The 24664-nt window shown below is 40.4% G+C and overlaps 1 protein-coding gene across 1 annotated transcript in view; it reads right to left on the reverse strand.

The window, feature by feature from the left end:
- Positions 1-5566: 5566 nt before the first annotated feature.
- LHFPL1 (LHFPL tetraspan subfamily member 1) overlaps positions 5567-24664 on the reverse strand; it is a 41701-nt gene continuing 22603 nt past the window's right edge. Inside the window, exon 3 of the mRNA XM_029930391.1 lies at positions 5567-6002. Coding sequence (XP_029786251.1) covers positions 5821-6002 — 182 coding nt within the window. The 3' untranslated portion in view covers positions 5567-5820. The remainder of the gene's footprint in view (positions 6003-24664) is intronic.

Here is a 24664-nt window from a genome sequence, read left to right on the forward strand (position 1 = left end):
CCCAAGTACATAAGTAGAGTAGGTAGTTAGACTTATGAGCCTGAAATTCATGGGAGAAATTTGGCCTAGAGATAATAATTTGAGAACCATCAATTTTTAACTCAGTAGTTCTCAATCATGGCTGCACATTAAAATCACATAGTGCCTTATAAAATGTACATATATACAGGCCCTACTCAAAACCAATAAATTAGAACCTCTGAAAGTGGACTTTGGCATTAGAATTTTAACTCTCCACCTGATTCCCATTTGAAATCAGAGCTGAGAACCACTGCTAGAGATCAAACTTTAATGCACTTTAATGGCTCTCAAACTTTAATGCACTTGTGAATCTAGCTAAAATGCAGATTATGAATCAGTGGGTCTGGGGTGGAGCCCAAGATTCTAAATTTCTAATGAACTCCTATGTTTTTGAACTACAGCTCACACTTTGAGTAACAAGGACAAGGATAATATTTAAAGCCATGTGATTAGATGAACTCATCAAGAAAGTGGGTGTAGACAGAGAAAAGGCACAAGAACAGTTATTGGTTATTTTCCTCAATGGCTGGGAAATTGGTAAATGCACAGGCCAGGGAGATTATGAAATTTAAACAGGATTAAGGCTTTGTGTGACAAATATATAACAGGGTGAGTGAGAGGCAAAAAGGTGGAAAATTTATTCAAGAGGTGATTATGCTGATGAACTATGGACTCTAGATTGGGTAAGTAGGATGGGATCAAAGAGTTGGTAGACCAAGGGAGCCTGGGTGGCTCAGCCAGTTGAGCGTCCGACTTTGGCTCAGGTCATGATCTCACAGTTCATGGGTTTGAGCCCTGCATCGGGCTCTGTGCTAAAAGCTCAGAGCCTGGAGCCTGATTCAGATTCTGTACCTCCCTCTCTCTCTGCCCTTCCTTCACTTGCACTCTGTCTTTCTCAAAAATAAATGAACATTAAAATTTTTTTTCAAAAAGTTAGTAGACTGGAAATACTAAGACTATGAGCTGAAAGGATAAGAGGTGTTGATCAGAAATGGGAGGCTTGAAATCAAGATTTTAGTGATGGATCATTTATTGCTGATTCCAAGAGTGGGAGTGGCTGAAATTAAGTGAAAGAAAATATAATTGGAGGTAAGGAAGTCAAAGAACTTAGAGGGCAAGTAGTTGTCCCAGAAGTTCACATGGATGTTGAAATTTACAGAAGTATGACTGTCAAGAAGTAAGACACGTGCTGAAGTCCTCAATGAATGACAGATGAATAAGAGGCCAGCAGATGGTATCAACAATGAAAATGGAATGGTATAGTCTAGTTGCCCTCAGAGATTCTGACTCAGTTAAACTGGAATAGAACATAGGCATCAAACTTTTTTCAAAGCTTCTCAGAGGATTCTAATGTGAACCAGAAATACAAATCACTGTGTTAGGATAATCAATGTGAAGTGAAAGGTATGGAGCTGCTGAATGGTAAATACCTACCATAGCTCCTGGGAAATGTGAAGGCCAAGAGCAAATAGGAGGTGTTGTCTTAGAAAGTTTAGTAAACAAAGAGAAGATAAGTAACCTGCCCAGGGAGACATAGCTTGGAAATGTTTGGGCTGGGATTCAAAACTTGGTCAGCCTGATTTCAGGTTATAAAGCATGTGCATCTCAGTAGCTTCCTCATTCCCACATCTCCCCATGGTTTCCCTCATCTGGCAAAAACCTTTTATTGCTACCTATTCTTGCAGAAGCCAGAAACACTTTTCCCAGAGGCCAGAGCCTTTCCATCTTTGTTTCCTTTCCATCTTTGCAAGGCAGGATCCTAGTGCCTGGAAGTGAATGGAGGCAGCTATTCCTCTGGGAACAGGCATAATGAGGTACAACATTCAGGAGAGGACATCGCCTAAGACACACCTGGGTGACTTAACACTTGCAGTAGACTAAGGGCCACCCCAGGTGTAGAAATTATAACCGTACAGACATGAAGGCATATTAATGGGGCTGTTACTGCCAATCTGGCGGTTTCTCTTGAAAGAATGTCCTGCCAAATGGACTCTTATGAAATATTCGGTGAATTGTGAGCTTGTGCAGGTGAACAGCCTCCCACCTGCCACCACCTTTCCCCCATGAAGATCTAAGTGTTTCCAGGAGTGGTAAAGGACTCATGGCTTTCCACTCCATTTGTGTACACAGGTGGGGAGCATGATAGCCAGCCAGGCACAGGACAAACCACAGTCTTTAAGGACCTTACCTGACTCATTTGGCCCTCCTCCTGGCTGAATGGTTCTCCTTCCTTTCTGCTCAACAGTAGCCAGAGAAGGCAGGCTTAGTTTTCAAGAGCCTGCTCCAGGTCACAGGGGGAAAAAAAGAGGCTACTCAGCCATCTATGCAAAAATAAGGCTTGGCAGCAGAGAAACTAGATACTGGCAGAAAGGAATTTAAATTCAAATTGAATAAGGGGCTGTATCCCTCTTTCAGTATAAGCCTCCTGAAGGCCTGGTTTCCTCAAAGAACAAAAAAAAATCCCTTTTAAATCCTATCCCTTTTCCCTGGAAAAGGAGAGGAAAGATTCCAACTAACTAGTACCTTTTACATGGTGACAGTGATTTAAAGTAGTTCTTTTGAATTAACTCCTTCCTGCTCAGTCTCCTGTTCAGGGGGTAACTACTTCCCAGTGTGTTCAGATGTCTGAGCCATGTAGGGCAGCAAAGCATAGATTTCCCGGAGAGCAATGTGTAAGAAAATGGCAGTGTCAAGGGCTAAGTAAATTCACCACTGAGCTCTTATTTTCCATTTGCCCCTTGCACCCCCAAGATCCATTCTCTGCCCTCTCTGCCATGTTCCATGCCAAAGCTGACCTCATTGGACTGTAGCAATAGCTTCCTTGCTAGCTGGCATCTGGGTGCGTCTGGCTAATGGTGGGCACTGGCTGGAGATCAGGGGGGTAAGAGAGTGAGATATACAGATCTTATGCCTCTATATCCCTCCTAGCTTTGTTGTATTTAGGCAGAGCCCACATTGTGCTACCTAAAGCCACAGCTCTTACCCAGGAGCCCCCATTGTGCACTAGTATAGCTTTCAATGGGTTCCAATAACACAGTTTCTTCCTCTTGCCCTTTCAGTCTTAGGGGTGCTGATACCTCCCCACTGTTCATAGTATCTGTACGTTTCACCAGCACTGTAGGTTCCTTTAATCCTACCCATACCACTATAAATGGTCCTTGCATTAAGCTCATCTCAGCTAAGTATACCTTACTGAGTATGCCATCTGTTTCCTCCCAAGACTTTGACTTAAAGACTTATGCCACTTCCACGAATCCCATCCCACAGAATTCCAGAATGTTCCCTATCCAAAGAAGAGAGATCTCCTGATATTTTTTAAGGACCGTGGTCTGCCTTTTCTCAAATGCCTGACATACTCTCCATATCTTGGGGTTTCCTAAATTAAAGTTGCATTATTTTGTTTACATAATAAAAAGAAGGTTTGAGCTGCTTCCATTTTGTTTTTCCTCCCTAGTCATCTTTCTTATAATTGCAAACCCAATTACACCACTTTCCTCCCATTGAGATATTTTCAACTTGCCTTACCTTAAACACTTAATCCAGTTCCATGAGAAAGATAATGCTTGACATGAATTCAATCACCAGTTCCTTACTATGTTATTCCTCCAGTACCCCCATCTCGGTGATACAGAACACTCATATCTCAAAGTGGTGATCCTCAAATTTTCACTTGCCCTTATCTATACATATCCATTAGGCTAGGTGCTGTGGGATCTAATTCCTAAATATCTTCTTTCAGATTCACCCATCTACTCAAGTCTCACAGTTGCTACCTTAGTCAGGACTGGATCCTTTTACACTTGGATTATGGAACTATTTCTAGTTTCTCCTTATTCTCCTCACTTTTGTCAAACTTACATTTGAAAAAAACACAAATAGGTTTATGTCACTTCTCTTTCAATCGTGCTCCTTTAGGATAAAATCCAAACTACTTATTCTGGTGTAGAAAGCCCCATGGAATCTGGGTAGTATTTCCCCTTTTAGCTTCATTTTTTGCCACGTCCATCTCTACAAACCTATTCATTGCTTTCATGATGGTGCCAAATTCTTTTCATGTCTCCATGCCTCTGGTTTCCCTGCTCTTTTGTCTTGCCTTTGCTGACTAACTCTTCCTATTCATCTCTCAGATTTATCTTAAGCATCATCTTTCCTATTAAATTCTCTCATGAACCCCTTCACCCTAAATTGTTTTAATAGCTTCTCTGCATGATTCTTTAGCCCCCTCTTCTTCACTTAATAGCACTCAACACACTGGCAATTACTTATCTACATGTCTGTCAATGCCCATAACTAACTCTTTTAAGATGTGAAACTGTTTCTTCTTCCTTTTATCCTCAGCACTTAGCACAGACTGTGGTATGTAGTAGGATACTCAATAGATGTGTCCTGAATGAGTGAATAAATTAATGAATGAGCTCATGAATGGAATATATGCTAGAATTCACTTAATTGTGTAAGATAAATATAAGGACCAAAACTTCTTGAAATGGCACATAACTAAGAGGCCAGTTTTTGCCAGTTTTTCTCCTTTCCAGTAAGGCTGTACCCAAACCACTGCGGAGTGGTTAAGAATAGAAACAGATGAGCTGGGCTATTCGGTCTCAGGACCCCCCTCATCCCTAAAGCTATTGTTATGGAACAATGGAGCTGGCCTGAATTAATGGCTGTCATGGGGGGGGGGTAGAAGTAGATAAATTCTGTCCCTGGGAGATACCAAGTTCTTCTACAACATCTGTCAACCTTGAGCACAGATGGGATGGAGGCCAACCCTAAAAACACATCAGCCGTAGGTGACACCAGAGCTATGTTCTTTCATGTCTAATTCACCCCAGATGGAGAGGAAAGCACTTGATGAGCATTCTTTGAAACAGGCAGAGCAACTTATATCATGCTAAGAATGACTATATGGGCAAAAGGTCACTGTGGATTTCCTAGTCAATAAAGACAAACTTGAATAGAAATTTCAATAAGGAGCCAGCAGAAACATCCTTGTCATCATCATTGTGAATCCATGTTTATTGAGGGTACAACAAATGCTAACCTCTGCTCAAGAACATTGGATGACCACCATTTCTGAATCTGTAAGGGAGTAGGGAATTCCTGCCACTATTTTGATGCCAGTCACCCAGCCAGAACACTAAATGAACTCTTATTAATATTGTAAAGCATAATAAGGATGGGGTCTTGGACTATATGCAAACATACTTGATTAGTGTTTTCTTCACTGGGAGTCACCCTCCCCATAAGCTTCCCCACAAGTGGAAAGGAAGAGAAGCCAAAAGAGTCAAGATATAGTCCTGAGAAGGTCACAAAAATTTGAGCAGTGGCACTCCATGATATTTGGAGATGGCAATAAATACCAGAGGGAGGGCCATATAAGTGGAGTGGTAGGAACCAGCCCTGTCCATCTCCTAGTCCTTCCCTGCACACAGGTTCTTATACAGCTTTTAAATGATAGACAGGAGCTATAGAACTCTGAAGAGCAGCTTGATTGTGAAGTTACCTTTCAGGTGAGGATCTTCTTATTTTGCATAAAGGAGCACTTTGGGACTTGAGGGCTAGTGGGTACTCACTAGCTAGGTAAACATTTGAGGGAATCACAGTTCTTGATGAATTCTGTAAATAGCTGCTGACGCACTGGCTTAAACAAAAGTGAAAATGAACAAACAGTGAGTTCAAAAGCATGCAAACACTAGGCTACACTACTAGCAGGTGGGTAGCAAGTGGCCTAGTCTTAGTGCCTCTTTTCAAGGCTCTCTTCCCTTCTCTTTCCCACCTTCTCCAATCTTCTGCCAAAACTCAAGGTTTGAGGCAATGGTCAAGCTCCATGGCATAAGAATTGGTGTTCCTCATGATGCTCTCTGTCAATATAACAGGCTTGGGGTTTCTTCCAGCAAAACAGGAGAGCCAAGTGCAGATCAACATGGCTGCAGCTGCTCCACCTCCAGCACAGTAATAGGCCCAGCCAAGCCGACAGGTACCTGTAGAAATAGGGACAGAGACATAAGGGTTGGATTATTTTCCCATATATTCTCTTTGGGATGTTAGGGTTAATGTGACAATATTAAACAGCAAATACAACTTGGCTTCCTGTTTTGTCCTTTTCCTCCTTTGCTTATGGCTGGTATTTGCTTTAGAAAGAAGTTACAAAATTTTATTCTGTTAGAGTAAGAACCTGGGTGTGGTGTGGGTGGTAATGGTCACTGTGATGCTAATGAAAATGATGACAATAACAACTTAATCACGTGTCAAGAACTACACTAAACTCCTTAGACATACATCTCATTGATCATTACAGTAACTATATGAGATAGGCACCCTTATTATCTCTGCTTTATATTAAATGGGGTAGCTGAGGCACAGGTTCAGTTAATTGTGAAAAATCACACAGCTAGGCAGAGATAGAGTCAGGGTATAAACACTGGTTAATCTTTACAGCTCTACATTTTCTTTTTACCACACACAGTGCATAGACTATTTCAAAATAATCATATTCTGCATCATCATAAGATTTGGCAGGCAATAAATAAATAAAAATCCCTTGCTCCTTACTGCATGTCTTTATCTTAACCTACCCTTGCAGCATCAAGGGAAGAAATATGCATTGGAATCAAGGCCAAGCTTGTAAGGCAGCAGTTTCAATTTGAAGGGTAATAGGAAGGGTCACCTGTTCAAAAACATCCTCCAACACCTGCCATCCTATCAGAAGTAGATTCTGTCCTTTGAAGTATTTGTGCTTTCTCAGAGAATTTTCCCTCAGAAAATGTCAATGCCCAATGAAAGGAGAACTATTAATTATAAGGGAACAGGGTAAAAATTAATTGCTAAAAGTCAAGTGCTTAAGCAAACAAGACTCCAGAAATTGGAATAGATGCCAGTGACAGGAAATTCCAGAGTGGTAATGAGAAAGTGATGCTTCACCTACTTCACAGTCTTGCAGAAAGTTAGTCCTAACTACAGATGGAGGCAGTCATATAACTCCCTGAATTCCCAGGCCCCACTGAAAATTATAGTGAAAGCCAGACTACAGTAGGTAATGGAAATAATGCAATCCTTAGATAGATGGAGTGAATTTGAAAGAGAACCATTCTTATAGAAAATCTAACTATCTACAAAGTGGCCTCAACATAAACAATTAGTGGTGGGACTTTGGGAAGAGTAAACTGTAGAATGCCATATTGAGGCAAGCAACCAATAATTTTTCCCCAACCACCTTGTCACACCTTCCCTTAGACATACACACATACTCACTCCTTTACTAAATGTAGGAGGTTTTATAAGATGCTTTGGGTTTCACAAGGTGAAAACTCTAGAGATGAGGAAGTCTTTCACTTCTACCATCCTTAAAAAGAATACTGCATCTCTTACTGTACCCAGTTCACAGACAGGAATGTGAGGCTTAGTTGATAGCCTTAGGAACTCTCCCAGAAATGGAAAGGTAGAGGCAAAGACCCAGACCAAGTCTCGCTACTCTCTGGTACTCTGCCTTCTACTGTTTTCTTTTTCATCCTCTCAAAAGCCATTTTCCCTTTATAGGATCCTTGACCTATAAACTCTAAAGAGGGGGCTCCTAAATTAATTTGTGATAGATTCACCTGAGCCTCTCCTATAACCCCTCCAACTGAAATCTCCTGTGCTCACAGCTCTGAGGTGGACCAACTGTCAGGCAACTCCCTCCTCTCTGGCATGCTCAATCTAGTCCAGACAAAGCATCAGAAGTATCATTCTGTTTCTTTGGTTGCTTGTCAAGTCATCCCCCCATTAGAGTAGCAGGGATATTTTTATTAGATACATGCACCCAGGGATCAGGGAAAGACTTGTTTCTGTAAATGAAAGGAATAAATGCATAGCATGCCATTACCTCAAAGCCCTAGGCAGGAAGAAAGCTGACAGAGTGGGCAACTCCAGAGTGAATACCTAGCTAGAAGAGCTTCAGTAAACTTTATTGAAGTCAGTCAGAACCAGGTATCACTGGGCTAGGATTCAGCACCCATTGCCACACCAAATGCATTCAGAGTTTCCTTTCGCAGAGTCACAGAGACTCTTATTAGGTCACTGAGCAGCACCTAAGCTACAGGCTGCTGCCACACAGGGAGCCAGGGAGAAATAGAGGAAATACATCTTCTATCCAAACCTCTCTCCGCAATCATCCCTATTATCTGCTTGTAGAAATTAAGAAGTTATATCACTAGCATTGCAAAGGGGATGTGGGAGGAAGCAAACCTTCCAAGAACTACAGCTTCAAGTTGAGAGCTGCTGTCAATATTCACCTACTCCACAGAAAGCTTGGACACTGTTCTTATGCTCTATAGATGCAAAATAGGGAGCAGTGACAATGAGTTACCACCTTTTTACTCCAATTGCCTTTTAGTGAAGTCCCATGAACCATCACCAATCTCTAAATCCTAGTACTTGAAGCACTGTTGATTCTTCTATTCATCTAACAAATATATATTAAGTTCCTACTATGAGTCATACATTTTGAATACATATTCTCACAACAGCCATAATTATTTTCCTTAAGCTGAGAAAATGGAGTCTCAGAAAGATAAGTTACTTTACCAAGTTACAAGTGTTCAGATGTGAGTACCAGAACTGAACATCCATGGTCACCTATTTCAACCATACCAGGAGAATGGAGCCAAGGATACAAGTGACAAGTCCAAAGTATAATGCCTTCAATTGATCATTTCAACTTTCTGGATCTCAATTTCCTTCTCTTTAAGTGAAGGGAATTTGGCTGGAGAGATTTTTAAAATCCCCTTCCAATTCAAAATGTCCGTTCTTCCATGAATGCGATAAATACTTCAAGAGACATATGAGAAATTCTACAGGAATATCTAGGAAAAGAAGAATCATTTGTATCTGGGAGAATTCAGGTTCAAATAACATTTGTGGGGTGTGTGTGTGTGTGTGTGTGTGTGTGTGTACTTACTTAAATTTTAGTTAGTTAACATACAGTGAAATAGTGGTTTCAGAAGTAGAATTCAACGTTTAGTGATTCATCACTTACATACTGCATCCACTGCTCATTGCAAGTGCTCAGGTAATGCTTTATAGAGAACATAGCATTTCAACTTGATTTTAGTAGTGGGAAGTGGGCATTCTGAGAAGTGGGAATGAGTGGTGTGAACAAAGTTATGTAAGTGGGAATGTTGACCACAGTCTTCAGAAAGAGTACTCCATTCAGAGTTGCTTCAGAAAAAGAAGCTACAGTTGGCAAATAATAAGCTGAATCTAGGCCAGGAGAGGTCATGATATCTGGCATCTTTCCCTCAAGCAATGGGGAACAATGGAAATTTTATGATCAGAGGATAACATGATAGAAAACAGTTTCTTAGCCTTGGCATTATTGATATTTGGGGCCAAAAAAATCTTTGTTGTATGGGGGTGAAGTGGGGTGGAGTGGAGAGGATTGTCTTGTGTGTTGTAGCACCATGGCCTCTACCGATTAGATGTCTGCAACTTTTCCCTCCCCCTTGAGTCGTAGAAACCAGAAATATTAACAGACATTGTCAAGCATCCCTGATAGTGAGAATGTGGTGGATTTCTTTCCATTAAGAATGACTGACTTAGAGGTATAATTTGGGAAGATTAACGTAAAATCTCTGTATAAAAGAGATTGGAGGCAGTTATACACTATAGGAAGAGACCAGTTAACCAGAGGACAGGGATACTGGTACACATCCAACAATACATAAACCAGCCTCCCACAACAGAAAATAATCTGGCCAAAAACGTCAATATTTTTGATGTTAAGCAACTCTCATGTAGGCAAATACCAGATATCTATACTTTGAATGACCTCCAAAATGAATCTTGATGACTGAACAATTAGTCCAGCAGAATGGAAGCTTCTCCCTTAAGAACATCTGTGCATTGACGTACTGACCTGCAGAGCTGACTGGAACTGCAGTATGGTCAGCTTTGAATAGTCTAGTATGCTAGCCCAAGGAAGCTGGGGAAAGTCAAAGAGAGAGATCTCACAAATAGAGATATATATTCAGAAGAAAGCACTGATTCCCTGAGAGTCAGAAGACTAGAGTCTTTGAATTAATTTCTTGGCCCAACTGGGTTTCAACGTTCTCACCCCTAAAATGGGAGAAAATAATTAAGTACCTGTCTAAAGACAGAGCAATAAAGACCAGATGAGTTCTTGAAGTCTTTTTCAGTAGTAGCAGGATCCCTGCTGCCTTGCCTTTTAGATTGCACCAATTCTGAGCCTCCATACTACAATCGTTCAAGAGCCTGTGTTCTCAGAAGATAATGCAGTAAGCTGGCATCACACCTGGGGGATTTTCTCTACATTCAAGCATATGTATCTGTTTAAAAAAAGATTAGGTGGTAGGATGGGGGGTGGGTGAAGAGTTCCTAACTGCAAATTAGTGTTATGCAAAGTTTCTAGGTTCCCTGAGCTAAGCCTGTTCATTTTTGTGCTCTTCTGTATAATTTCTAACACTCTATCTGTGAGTCATTCTATTCCAGTGTTGAATTTGCTGTGACAAGATCCCTCATAAAAGTTATTAAATCATCACTCAGCAGTGGGCCTGACATTTAAATCAAGACACGTTGCTTTTATTCCAAGTCGCAAATCAAATTGGTTTGGAGTTTGACTCTATTTTCTTTGATTCAGCATTAAGTTATATCATTATACCTCTGCTATTTGAAGAACAAATTGTCACTGGCTGCTACTTAAACTGACCCCCCTCCATAGAGCTCCAGTCTTATGTCCTTAAGGGACATGATGTCTGGCCAACTACAAATGCATCATTATGAACTACTGGGAGGTGTTAGCCACAAGCTGATGCTTTTGGTAGGTCTTAGCATTGTCGTGGGCATCAGGATTGGGAATCAGTAGGAAATAGCCTAATGGAGAGGCATTCTCTGCAGGGGACATGCTCAGAATGCCAGCTTAGAAGCCAAGGATGCTAGAGAACTAATCCAAAAGAAAGAGCCCTGCTTGGAAAAAAGAGGGAAAAGGCATAAAAATAAGTGAGCCCACATTGGAATACAGTCTGACAATTTCTTATAAAACTAAAGGTACTTTTACCTTATGATCTGGCAATCATGCTCTTTAGTATTTACCCAAAGAAGTTTAAAACTTATGTCCACACAAAAACCTGCATAAGGATTTTGCCATGAGTTGGAAGGCATGGGGAGGGATGAAAAGGCAGGGCATGGAGTGTTGGTAGAGCAGTGAGTATAATAGTATAATGGTGGGTACATGTCAATATACATTTGTGCAAGTGCATAGAATATATACCACCAAGAGTGAACCATAATGTAAACTATTGACTTTAGGTGACTATGGTGTGTCAATGTAAGCTCATCAGTTGTAACAAGCATACCACTCTGGTAGGGGATGTTGATAATGGGAGAGGCTATACATACATGGGGGCAGGGAGCATATGGGAAATGTCTGCACCTTCCCTTCAATTTTGCTATGAATCTTAATCTGCCTTATTAAACTCGTCATTTAAAAAGAGTGAGGTAAGTCTGTCTATTGGGTTTCTCAAGCTTTCTCTTTTACAAAATCATCTGATGGAAGCCTTGGTCCCTGAAAATTTTGAAGAAGAGACAGTAAAGCAAGAACATAGCAAGTACATAATCATCATTAACACTTCCCATGCTGACTAGGACTAGATGACATGAAATGGAACTTTCAGATATATAAGTTTTGCTTTGATGCAAGTGTTGTCAAAAGTCTAATTCTGGGAGCTAATGCTCCAGAAAAAGGATCTGAGGTAAGGAGTTAAGGAGCCTTGGATATGTGGTGAGAAAGAGGCTAATGGAAGGGATAAGAACTATGAAGTAGCTTGGAGCTTTGGGGTAGTACAGGAAGGGATAGAGCTATTTAACAATGTAAGCAGCTCAGGGGTATGGACTGCAGACTATATTACTATACAAAAGTGACATCCAAATTTTAAGAGCTCATGAAGTCAGGATTTGGGGAGGGGGTTCAGGTAGAATGCAAGGAGAACAATACTGACACTTGTTTTATCATCTAATCTACTCCAATAACCAGGGAACTTAAGAGACACTGCTTGAGCCTTATAGGCAAAATAAAAGAAGAAGTGATCCCAAGGTAAAGGAGGACCTGCAATGGGAACAAGCATATTGTCCTTAACCTCACCCTCCAGAATAGAAAGACAGAAAAGATATGTAGGATGTCTGTCTAGGGGTAACCTGCGGGGCCTTTGCAGGCTTCATAGGAAACCAGGCTGCCTGCACTGGCCCTGAGAACAATCATCTCAGCTGCACAGAGATATTTTAAGATTCCTTTGGAATTTTGGGGTGCCTGAGTGGCACAGTCAGTTAAGTGTCCAACTTCAACTCAGGTCATAATCTCACAGTTCATGAGTTCAGGGCCCTGCATCAGGCTCTGTGCTGACAACTCAGAGCCTGGAGCCTGCTTCAGATTCTCTCTCTCTCTCTCTCTCTCTCTCTCTCTCTGCTCCTCACGTGCTCATGCTCTGTCTCTTTGTCTCTCAAAAAAAAGCATAAATGTTAAAAAAATTTAAAAAAGTATTCCTTTGGAATTCTATGGAGGGAAAGGAAAAGAATTAGAGAGAGATTAAAGAAAAGAAAGAGTCTAAAGGAAAGCCAATGGAGTTAGGTAGAAAAGGAAAAAAAGAAAGACAGCAGGAGTTTAGAAAACATTACTATAAAATTAGAACACTAGAGAACCTGGTGCATAGGGACTGAGTAGAAAGGTTGAGCTCTTCAACAGATCTCTTCCTAATAAAAGTGGAGTTTTTCCCAAAGCAGACCCAGCTCAGGAAAATCAGCCGCTCCTATTCACTTAGCACCATCTAATTGTATTAAAGCAAGGCTGCAACCCCCTGGTTGGGTTCATGGTTGGGAGTGGGGAGGGCTAAGGTTTATATTTGCTTATTCAATGTATTTTTGCCATAGGGACTTGCATTTTGTGTTAAGCAGGCAGCAAGGGTTTGGAAGAAGTTGGTGGTCCCATCTGTTCAGAGAGATACTACTAACTATAGGGTCTCCATAGGTAGCAGCATAAAAAGATTTTCAATGCAGGCAAGCTAAATGAGGAGAGAACTTTCTCTGCTAGGTTCAGCTCAGATGAATAATTGTAAAAGATAAAGCAAAGTCAATGAATTCATGGGCAATTTTCAAACACCCTACCCCCCAACATCCTACCATAGCCCCTGGTAAAAAGATAGTCAAAGCCATGAGGACAGCTTTCTTCTTACTCTCCAGGCTGGGCATGAGTATCAACAGGACCCCAGATTGAAGGCCCAGAACTTACTAAAGATTCCAGAACCCTGTCAGGCTCCTTTGCCAGACAAAGGCCAAAATATCTCCTTTGAAAATACTTCAGTAGTTCAGGTAAACATGTTGTTGTCAGTAGCCACTATTTCTAGTCACTTCCTAGAAAGTCAGGGTAGCACTCAATAAAGAGTCAAATCCTCATGGTGACAGAGATGCCCTGATATGGTTGATTTTTTTCTCTTATAGTTCTGCCAAGTAAAGCCCTTCCACTGAAATCTTGCCCAGCATTATTAAGCATTTGCTTCTGACTGACCCACATATGTTGCCAACCAGTCTTCCCTATTTATATTATTTGTTGCACAGCTATCCCAAGATTTAGCTAATCTGCTCATCTTTTTCTTCAATAGGGGATAGAGAGGAATCATGTCTCAGGACAACTTAAATTGTGCTTCTGGGTCTTTCTCAAGACTGACCCCCACCTGCCCCTGAATAAACCTTCGTGTCACTCTGTTTTTCTATATATATTCCATCAAACAACACTTGAAGCAGCTTTTCAGAAGAGCTTTGGGAATTGCTGTAGATGGAATGTGAACCCCCACATTTATATGTTAAATCCTAATGCCCAATGTGATAATATTTTGAGGTGGAGCCTTTGGGAATTTATTAGGTCATGAGGTGGAGTCTTAATAAATGGGATAGTGCCCTTATGAAAGTGAGCTCCCATGCCCCCTCCTGCTATGTGAGGACACAGTGAGAAGATTGCAAAGTGAGGTGAATCAGGAAGAAAGAATTTGCCAGACACTAAATCTGCTGGCAACTTAACCTTGGACTTCTTAGCCTCCAGAACTGTGAGAAAATCATTTCTGTTGTTTATAAGCAACCCAGCCGTTGGCATTTCTCTCAGCAGTCCAAACGGACTAAGACAGGTACTCTACCCCAAAGAGACTGGTCAAAAACCAGCCAACCAAGTATTTGGACCTGTTTGATTCAGCATGAGCACTCTAAGAAATTGGCCTCTCTCATCTAGCATCTGCTCAATGATTTCTGATTGCATCCTCTTGAACTTCTTCAGCTAATAGTCACTGTGGTGAGCTCCTTAAATATGTTGTTGTCACATAGGTAAGATCAACAAACTAGATTGAGGAAAAGGGAGCCAGAGACATAAGTAGAACAAGTAAACAGAATATTATTATGACAAGTGCTATAACATAGAATGGTACAAAGATATAGATGTAGGGCATCAAATTCAGTTCAAAGAGGGCAAGGAGTTTTCAAGAAAAAGCAGGAAGTTAACTAGCTGAGGAAGGGGGGAAGGGTATTCCTAACAATGGACACAACACATGCAAGGCTGCAAAGGTTAGAAAGAACATGGTATTTTGAGGGTGGATGGGCAAAAGGAAGAGCTTGAGTGTTAATGGAAGCAATGGCCAAGGTCCGTATAGGCTATGCATAAGGAGACTTTATCCTGCTGGCAATGGGAACCATTGCTAAAGAATGGGAATGATGTAATATTCGCATTTTTCAAATTTCATTTTGGCCACAGAAAGTGAGACAGATTAAGGGAGTGGTATGCAGTATCTTCCAGAATATGGAGAGCGGGTCTGTGGTTGTTTTGTATAATACAGATGAAAATTTACACTAAAAGAAGATAGATTCTAGAGTTCTCATGAACCTTAGCAGTATTTATCCTTTTTGGTTATTGAAGTCATAATGATTTGGATTGATATTATTATGGTTGTATTTGTTACATGTCTGTATATGTATATAGGTATATATATAGATATAATATATATGTTTATATAATATCTATAATATCTATATGGGCACATATATATATGCTTCTCGGAGACCATATTCTTGAATTCTTAAAATTATGTACAGTGTCTCATTCAGTATTTTATATACAGTAAGTGTCCATAATATGCTTATTGAGTGACTGTTACATGCTTTTTTTTTTTCTGACTGAACTAAGTGGCTTTATTGGGGAAATCCAGGATTAACACAGACTTAAGAGTTGTCACTAGGTTCCTTCTTCTTGCCAAAGGTGGGCACAACATTGGCAAATTGTTGGTTGTACTGCATCCACCACTTGGCTTGGCCTGTCTTCTTATGTTTCTCTTGTTTGGGCACCTTGGGAGTCTGTCTTCTTACTTTCCGAGCACAGGCCAGGGAACCACAGACTTTTCCTCCAAGCATGGGGCCAGCTACTTCCAGGGTGGTCAGAGCCTCAACTGCACACTAACCAGGGATGGTCTCATCCTCTAGGTAAGTGCCTTCCCGGAGAAGATTTGATCATCTTGAGTGTTCCCTTCCAGTGAGACTGAACCATAGCCACTACAGCCTCTACAGCGAAGACGAAGTCAAGAAAGAGAAAGGAGCCTGCAGGGGCACCTGGATGGCTTAGTCGGTTAAGTGACCTACTCTTGATTTCAGCTCAGGTCATGATCTCCCCATTCGTGAGATAAAGCCTCATGTCAGGCTTGGCACTAACAGCATGGAGCCTGCTTGGGATTCTCTCCTTCCCTCTCTGCCTCTTCCCCACTCATTCTCTTTCTCTCTCAAAATCAATTAATAAAAAGATTAAAATATTTATAGGCAACTTAAAAAAAAAGAAAGAGAAAGGAGCAGGGGCGCACACCACCTGCTGTGTGCCATGTCACTGCTCTACTGTTATACACTTTTGTGTATATATACTTCTCAGGCCCAGTATCTCTAGGTAACAGCTAATGCCACAAATATGTTAAATAATGCGTGTCAATACCAACCAATATGTGTACAGCACCTTACAATGTACGAGGCACTTTTTCTATCCATTATTTCATTTAATCTTCTTTTGTTTGTTTTATTCATTCATCAAGTCCCAGCTAGAGGCAGGAATGTTGTTATAGAGAAAGCCATTGAGTAGACAGAGAAGTATTTGATGAAGATTGCCACTTAGCCAGAGAGTTGAGACTGGGCCTGGTGCATATGTGCTCAGAAGTCATGTGGTGCATGGACAAGATCCTGGATGAGAATTACAGAGAATGGTGTTTACAACCATGACCTGTCATTTACAAACTGAACCAGTAGGCAAGTGATTTAACATTTCTGAGTTTCAGCCCTCCTGTGGGTAAAATGGAAGTGACACTACCCACCTCACAGATTACCTGTGAAGGTCAAATGATATGCTACATATAAAACACTCAGCACAACACCTAGAATGATCAATACACCTTGGCTCTTTTTCCTCCCAGCTAAACACTTTTCAACTAGTCTACTACTTCCTACAAATGTCTAGAGAGAGCCTTAAAATACAGAGAGCTTTAAAATAGAGATTTCCTGGGGCGCCTGGGTGGCTCAGTCGGTTAAGCCTCCGACTTTGGCTCAGGTCAGATTTCACGTTCATGGGTTCAAGCCCCGCGTCAGGCTCTGTGCTGACAGCTAGCTCAGAGCCTGGAGCCTGCTTCCGGTTCTGTGTCTCCTTCTCTCTCTCTGCCCCTCCCCCTCTCATGCTCTGTCTTTCTCTGTATCAAAAATAAATAAAACATTTAAAAAATAAATAAATAAAATAGAGATTTCCAGGCTCTGATCCAGATCTATAGAATTATGATCTCTGGGAAGTGGGCCCAAATGATTGCAGCACACAGTCCAGTGGGGAAGCACCTGAATGAGACCATAACATTAGCTCAAACTTGTCTAGCTTTTAGATGAAAAGTCCAACTTTTATTGAGAACCTACAGTATGCTTGATGCAATGCTAGGGACTTTCTCTTGAAAGAGACATTTGTATGCAATTTCTCCCAGTTCACCTGGGTGGGGCTTGGTAAAGATTATTTGAAAAAGTCAAACAACATAGCAGAAAGACATATATTTCCACCCTTGTAACTCTAACCTTGATGGAGAATTGCCCCTAGGAAGTGTGCAAGAATTGTTCCTCATTTTCTTTCTGGTTCCTGCCTTTGAAATCTGTTTCACTTATGAAATAACCTGGGTCAGTCTAATGTATAAGAATAATAATACTAATAATGGCAGCCATTGTTAACATTTATTGAGTTCAGGCCCTATACTAAATTTTAAGTACATCATTTCATTTCATCCTTGCAAAAGCCCTGTGAAAATGGGTGTTGCAGTACTAACACCCCTATTTACAAATGGTTTCTGTTTCTAAAGAAAGGCTTATGATACTGTATCATTCCAGAGCAGCCAGGGAAAGACACACACTAAAATTAAGGGCAACAAGGAAGACTAATATTGAGGTTTATAGAAGGAAATTTGAGTGGAGGAAATGGAAGCAAGGAATTAAGCGTGAATCATATTCTTTGACCTGAGCACCAGAGGCTGAACTCTCTGGGAAAGCAGCAGAGAACAGAATGAATTCACTTGACTTCACTGCCATCTCGTGGTGGTCTGATGTACAGAAAACCAGTTCACAAGTCTGCTTTCACTGTTTGAGTGAGTGAGCTGGCTAGACTCTGCAAGGCGTTAAGTGGGGAAATAAGGCCAAGTAAAAGAGAGAATCTGCCCTCTGAGGTCTTCTTAGAGTCTTGTCTGGAGTCATCAGGCTGGAAGTGACCTTAGGGATTGACTCTTCCAGGGGTAAGCACACTTTTCTCATGCTGGTTATTTCAGGAACAGCAGAAATGTTTATAAGCACCATCATTTTTTTTTTCTATTCGAAATGAAAATAGCTTAGCATCCAATGGGATGTATAGAATCTCATTACTTTAACTTCCTCACTATTTTTAAGAGAAGATGGTCAGTGAGAAACCTGGCACTGAAGTTCAGTCACTAAAATCATATGTCTTGGGGGGAGGAATCTAACAGTAGATAAGCTTTCTCATCTTCTACCCCCTATGCCTGTAGCGCATTGTTTTCATAAAGTACATTTCTGCGCACTTTGTCATTTCATCGCCAAAACAATCCCTGAAAGTAGATAAAATCAACCTCATTTTAGTCATGGGGAGCTAGGTTTAATGAAGTGAAATGTAGGGGCGTGAGGTGGGGGGGGGCGCTCAGTTGGTTAAGATCCAATTTCGGCTCAGGTCATGATCTCAGGGTTCCTGGGTTTGAGCCCTGCATCAGGCTCTGTGCTAACAGCTCAGAGCCTAAAGCTTGCTTCTGATTCTGTGTCTTCCTCTCTCTCTGCCCCTCCCTGAATTGCAAACTCTCTTTCTCTCTCTCTCTCTCTCTCTCTCTCTCTCAAAAGTAAATAAATATTAAAAAAATTAAATAATAATAAAGAAAGAAGTGAAATGTATATGAGGAATCTTAAAAAGCCAAAGTCATCCAAAATAGAGTAAAATGGTGACTACCAGAGGCTGGGGGTGGGGAGATCAGACAGATGTTGTTTAAGGGTACAAATTTGCAGCAGGCAGTAAATAAACCCTAGAGGTCTAATGCACAGTATAGTGAATATAGATAATAATAATGTATTATAATCCTCAACCTTGCTAAAAGACCAGAACTTAATTATTCTGCCACTAAAAGAAATAATTATGCAATATGATAGAGGTACTAATTATCACTACAGTGGCAATCATATGACAATATGTTAAATGTATCATATTAACATGTTGTACACCTTAAATTTATACAATGTTATAAGTCAAATATATTTCAATAAAAGACACAAAAATAAGAAGCTGATATGACTTGGCTATGGTCACATAATAAGATAGCAACAGAGACACCTTACAGTTTGTTTATTCCACTCTGTGCAACATTTAGAGAGTGCCAAGCACACGCCAGGCACCAGGGATAAACGGTTGAATGAAGTTGCTCCCTGACTCACTGATCCTCTCCTGTCTGTTCCAACTTAGCCCAGCTTTTCTGGATGGAAACTCCTCTTTTTGTGAGTTTGGAGGGCAACTGAAAAATCTTAAGCAACATCTGAGCCAGGAGCTCTCCAGAAGACAGGCTGCCCAGGGCATTCTGGCTGATGTTGCCCAATGAATGAATTGCTTTTCTCAATCCCATGGGCCAACCCCTAGCCCTCACTCCCAGGAGTGATAATAAAAGGCTCCTCTCCTCCAGGAAGGCTGCCTTAAGTAGACTGGTTTATCCTCTGTTTTTTTTAAGAACACAAGAGATAAACATGAAATAAGATGAAAGGCTTCATCACAAAGGTAGGTGGGTCACAGCACGTGTCTAGGTAGGTATCTGGGGCCTCTGGTTGCTCATCAGTCTAGTTCAATGCTCTCTTTCTGTACAAATAGAGAAACCGAGGCTCAGGGTAAGGACTTAATGTGCCCAAGCAAATTTAGGAAAATTAAAACACAGCTAGCTGTCCTGATACCCAGGCCAGGACAGTTTCTACCACACTCTGCTGCCCCTCTGTGGACATGAGAATGTATTAAGCTGTCTCATTGTGCTGTGGTGAGCAAAAGAAAACAGACTGCCCATAAAGAAGGAAACTGATAGAGAGGAAAGGTAACAGGAAATGCCTGGAAACTGAACCCATAAAGTCTAAAACCCGAGTCACCAAGTCACCTTAAAAGGCTTTGAACTGGCAAGAATGAGAGGAAATGATGAAAGAACAAAGGAAAATGGGCCTCAGAGAGGAAACTCTGGGAGCACACACAAGGCCTTTGGGTAGCCTCTGTTGCAGGCCTTTGTCAAGTTGAATGGGTCTCTCCGTCCGTCTCGGAAGTCGAGTCTGGGGCACCCTCCCTAAAGACGCTCTAGGTAACTGGGCCGGCTACCTACAAACACAAATTACATTGAGTGCAGCCTGTTGTGTGAAATGCTTTGTGTGTATCACTTCACCTAATTTTCTCAATAATGTTATGGAGAAAAATATTTTTATTCATCCATTAACCAGCATGCCCCCAAATGCACAGCTACAAAATGTCAGGGCTGAAATTTGAATGCAGGTCTTTCTACTATTAACCTGCTGTTTTTAATCCATCATGCTATAAATAAATAATGGCTCCTTGCTGTAATAGGTCCTTGTTCTGAAAACTACTGAAAACCACTGGGAGCATTTCTGTTTCAACAATTGGTATTATTCTAATGATGATGATGATGCCAGAGAATAACTATTGACCAGTTATTGTATACCAAACATGCACTATGTGTTTTGTATGTGCGATCTCATTTAATCCTCACGACAACCCCATGAGGTAGCAATAAGCTCCAGAATGCTGAAAGACTGGCCCAAGGTCACAGAGCTAAGGATATAGGTGTGCTAAAGCCCACTCTTATCACTAGGCAATCTTCCCATGGGTTCTTCCTTGGCTCACACTGTTATTGCTGCCAATTAGAGGCTTGATGAAGAACAAATAGGAGGTGGAGTTACATGTATCAATTTAATGTTGAACTGAGGATTCACTTGTGTGGGATCAAGTTGTTTAAATCTCTATTTGACAGCCAGAGTTTAATTAACAATCATCAAAAGACCTTTCTCAGCTTAAATCTTTCATTTAGTTAATCAGATTAAAGTGTGGGAAAGTTTACACTTAAAAGGGATGTTGCTGGGAGCCTTTGTCTGACTTTCCCCTTCATATTGAATGACAAATTCATTCAACAAACAAGTATTGATTGGATTGCTATTGGGCAGCTCTGGCAGTACCTGTGAGAGTCAGGAAGCTAGTCCCAGGTCTCTATTTGTGGGGCTTTGACAAAGTCACCTGCCCCTATTGGGTCTCAATTGGAAGTAAATAAGTAAATAAGAAGTAAATAAGCCCACTGATTGATCTGTAAGGTCCCTCCCATTGTAGGTTTCAGTGCAAGCTCCTGATCAGTGTTTGATTTTTATTTTTGGATTAAATACTTGATTGTTAATTTATTATTTGTTTTTTATTGAGATATAATTGACATATGACATTATATTCATTTCAGATGTACATGATTCAATATTTATATATATTGTGAAGTTAACATCACAATAAGTCTACTTAACATCCATCACCATATGTGGTTACAATGTTTTTCTTATGATAACTTTTCAAATCTACTCTCAGCAACTTTCAAATATACAATACAGTATTACTAACTATAGTCACCATGCGGTACATTAATTACATCTCCAAGACTTATTTATTTTATAATTGGGAATTTGAACCTTTTGACCCCCTTCACCCATTTCATCCACCCCCTACCCTCTGCCTCTGGCAATAACCAATCATTTCACTGTATTCATGAGTTTGATTTGTTGGTTAGTTGATTGGTTTGGTTGGTTTTACATATCATACAGTGTTTGACTTTGACTGTCTGACTTATTTCACAAAGCATAATGCCCTAAAGGTCAATCCATGTTGTTGTAAATGTCAAGATTTCCTTCTTTTTATGCTTGAATAATATTCCATTGTATCCATTTTCCACATTTTCTTTATCCATTCATCCATCAATGGATTCGTAGTATGCTTCCATAACTTGGTTATTGTACATAATGCTGCAATGAAAAGTGGAGTATCTGTATCTTTTTGAGATAGTGTTTTCATTTCCTTTGGATAAATATCAAGAAATGAAATTCCTGGATCATATGGTAGTTCTATTTTTTAATTTTTTGAGGAATTTCTACACTATTTTCCACAGTGGCTACACCAATTTACACTTCCACCTACAGTGCACCAGGGTTCCCTTTATTCCACATCCTCACCAACACGTGTTATTTTTTGTCTTTTTGATAATCACCACTCTGTGAGGTGATATCTCATTGTGACTTTGATTTGCATTTCTTGAAAATTGGGGCAGTGAGCATTTTTTCACATACCTGTTGGCCATTGTATGTCTTCTTCGAAAAAATATCTATACAGATGCTTGCCCATTTTAAAAAATTGGATTGTTTGAGGATTTTCTGCTATTGAGTTGTTTGTGTTCTTTATATATTTTGGACATTAACCCCTTATCAGATATATGATTTGCATATACTTTCTCCCATTTGATAGGTGGCCTTTGCATTTTGTTGATAGTATCCTTTGTTGTGCAGAAACTTTTTAGTTTAATGTAGACCCACTTGTTTATTTTTGCTTGTGTTGCCTTTGCTTTTTGTGTCAAATCCAAAAAACCACTGGCAAAACTAATGTCAAGGAGATTACTTCCTGTGTTTTCTTCAAGGAGTTATTTGGTTTCAAGGTTTATGTTTTAAGTCTTTAATCCATTTTGAATTAATTTTTGTATACAGTATAAGATAGAGGTTCAGCTTCATTATTTTGCATATAATTGTTCAGTTTTCTGAATACCATTTGTTAAAGAGATTTTCCTTTTCTCATTGTATATTCTTGGTTCCTTTCTTGCAAATTATTTTGCATGGGTTTATTTCTGAGCTCTCTAATCTTTTCCATTAATCTATGTGTCTGTTCTTCTGTCAATACTAGACTGCTTTGACTATTATAGATTTGTAATATAGTTTGAAATCAAGAAACACTATCCTTCCAACTTTGTTCTCTTTTCTAAAGACTGTTTTGGCTATTTGGGGGTCTCTTGTGGTTTTATGATAGGAAAAAATAGGATTCAGTAGGCAGAGAGGGAAGGGTGCAGAAAAACATATTTGGAACAATGCTGGGAGTCTCTCTGACCACAACAAAGCTCCTCAGGCATAAAGTTCCTCTTAAGAATGTGACAGACACCACTTACTCCACTCAGGTTTACTTCAGGAATTTGATAAAAGGTCTAACTGAAAATAAGTAATAGACCATAAAAAGGAATGGTATGGCCACAGACCACCCTCATGAAATGGAATTGAGCCAATGAGGAATGGGCAACCCAGCACCTAGAGTTATGCAGCCAGTAAGGGTATAAACTGAGAAGGAACAAGGGGGAAGGGATGGGGGGACCAGAACTTTATAAAATAAAGCTCCTTACTTTTAATTGTGGGCACTCACTGTTGAGCGCCCCCTCTCTGTAAGGAGAGCTTTCCTACTATTCTTCCTTTCTGAACTTATATTCTAGTAAAATTTTGCCTGCTGCTCATTTGTGTCCATATGTTCATTCTTTGAAGTGGCAAGAAAACAAACCCTGGGTGTTGACGGTAAAAAAAATCCTGCAACAGTTTTATATAAATTAATTTTCTCTTTGAATGGTGAAAAAGAAGAAAAGGAGTCAATTATTTAAATTACTCAACTGATGACCCAGGTGGGTGAGAGCCAGATAAGATATGTTCCAGGGGGTTAAAGCAGGCACTGAGGGAGGATTGGGACAGTAAGGGACCTGGAGGATAGACTGGGAGACGTAAAAGAAGATATTAGAAATAGGAGAGGCAATGGAAAGGAGGTGGTCATGTAACAGAACCAATGTGAGTTGGCTTCTTGGTGAGTCAGAAACTGTACTAGGTTGAGTTGTTGAACAAAGTAAACTTTATTTGCAGCAAATAAGGAGATCACAAGGGAATAGCTTCCAAAGCCATGAATCCCCAAGCATAGGTTGATGGGATCCTTTTATTTAGGGTTAGGATAAATATTTAGATAGGGAAGCCTTGTCATTGTATGTAGAGGCAGGCATAAGGTCACACATGCACCTTAAGAAAACATGTCTATGCATACATTATATGATATGTAATGAGGCTGAGGCTCCACTTTGGGTGGAGATTTTAGTATTATGATAAAGGTTGTCATGAGTCATTCTAGAGGTCACTCCATGGTCCATCTGTGCAGGTGCAAGTCAGGGGTTAAGTTAAAACTAGCCTCGGTGGTCTGCACTGGCTGGAGGTCTTGTCAGGCCACTCACTTGCTCCAGGGGCAGTTTTACTTCCCATTTGCCTAAATTAAGAGATAGGCTGAAAAAGGTATGTTTATGTACTGTTTAATCACATACATATATTATTTTTCAAATTCATATGTATATGATTTGGAATTTTTCTATTTATCCATTGTTGTGTAACAAACTACTCCTAGAGAGTTGCCTGGTGGCTCAGTTGGTTAAGTGCCCAACTTCGGCTCAGGTCATGATCTCTAAGTCTGTCAGTTTGAGCCCTGGGTTGGGCTCTGTGCTAACAGCTAAGAGCCTGCAGCCTACTTCAGATTCTCTGAGAATGTTTCCTTCTCTCTCTGCCCCTCCCCTGCTCACACTCTGTCTGTCTCTCTCTCTCAAAAACAAATAAACATTAACAAAATAAAAATAAAAAAACTAACCCCAGAACATAGTAGATTAAAACAACATCTATTTTGGGTAACTTGGGTGGGTGGCTCAGTCAGTTAAGCATCCAACTCTTGATTTTGGCTCAGGTCAGGATTTTACAACTAGTGAGATGGAGCCCTGTGTCAGTCTTCATGGTTTCAGCGTGGAGTCTTCTGGGATTCCTTCTCTCCCTCTCTCCATGCCCCTCTCTCCTTCTCAAAAATAAATAAATACTGTTAAGTGAAACTACAATACAATCTAAGTTTATTTTGGGAGTGTTTGCTGTATAATTGGACTTAATGAAACGTTTAGAGGTGCAGTAGACATGACTTTGAGTAGATAATGAAAGAAAATGCAAAATGCTAATTGATTCA

Source organism: Suricata suricatta, chromosome X (assembly GCF_006229205.1).
Source record: "Suricata suricatta isolate VVHF042 chromosome X, meerkat_22Aug2017_6uvM2_HiC, whole genome shotgun sequence".
Classification (NCBI taxonomy): domain Eukaryota; kingdom Metazoa; phylum Chordata; class Mammalia; order Carnivora; family Herpestidae; genus Suricata; species Suricata suricatta.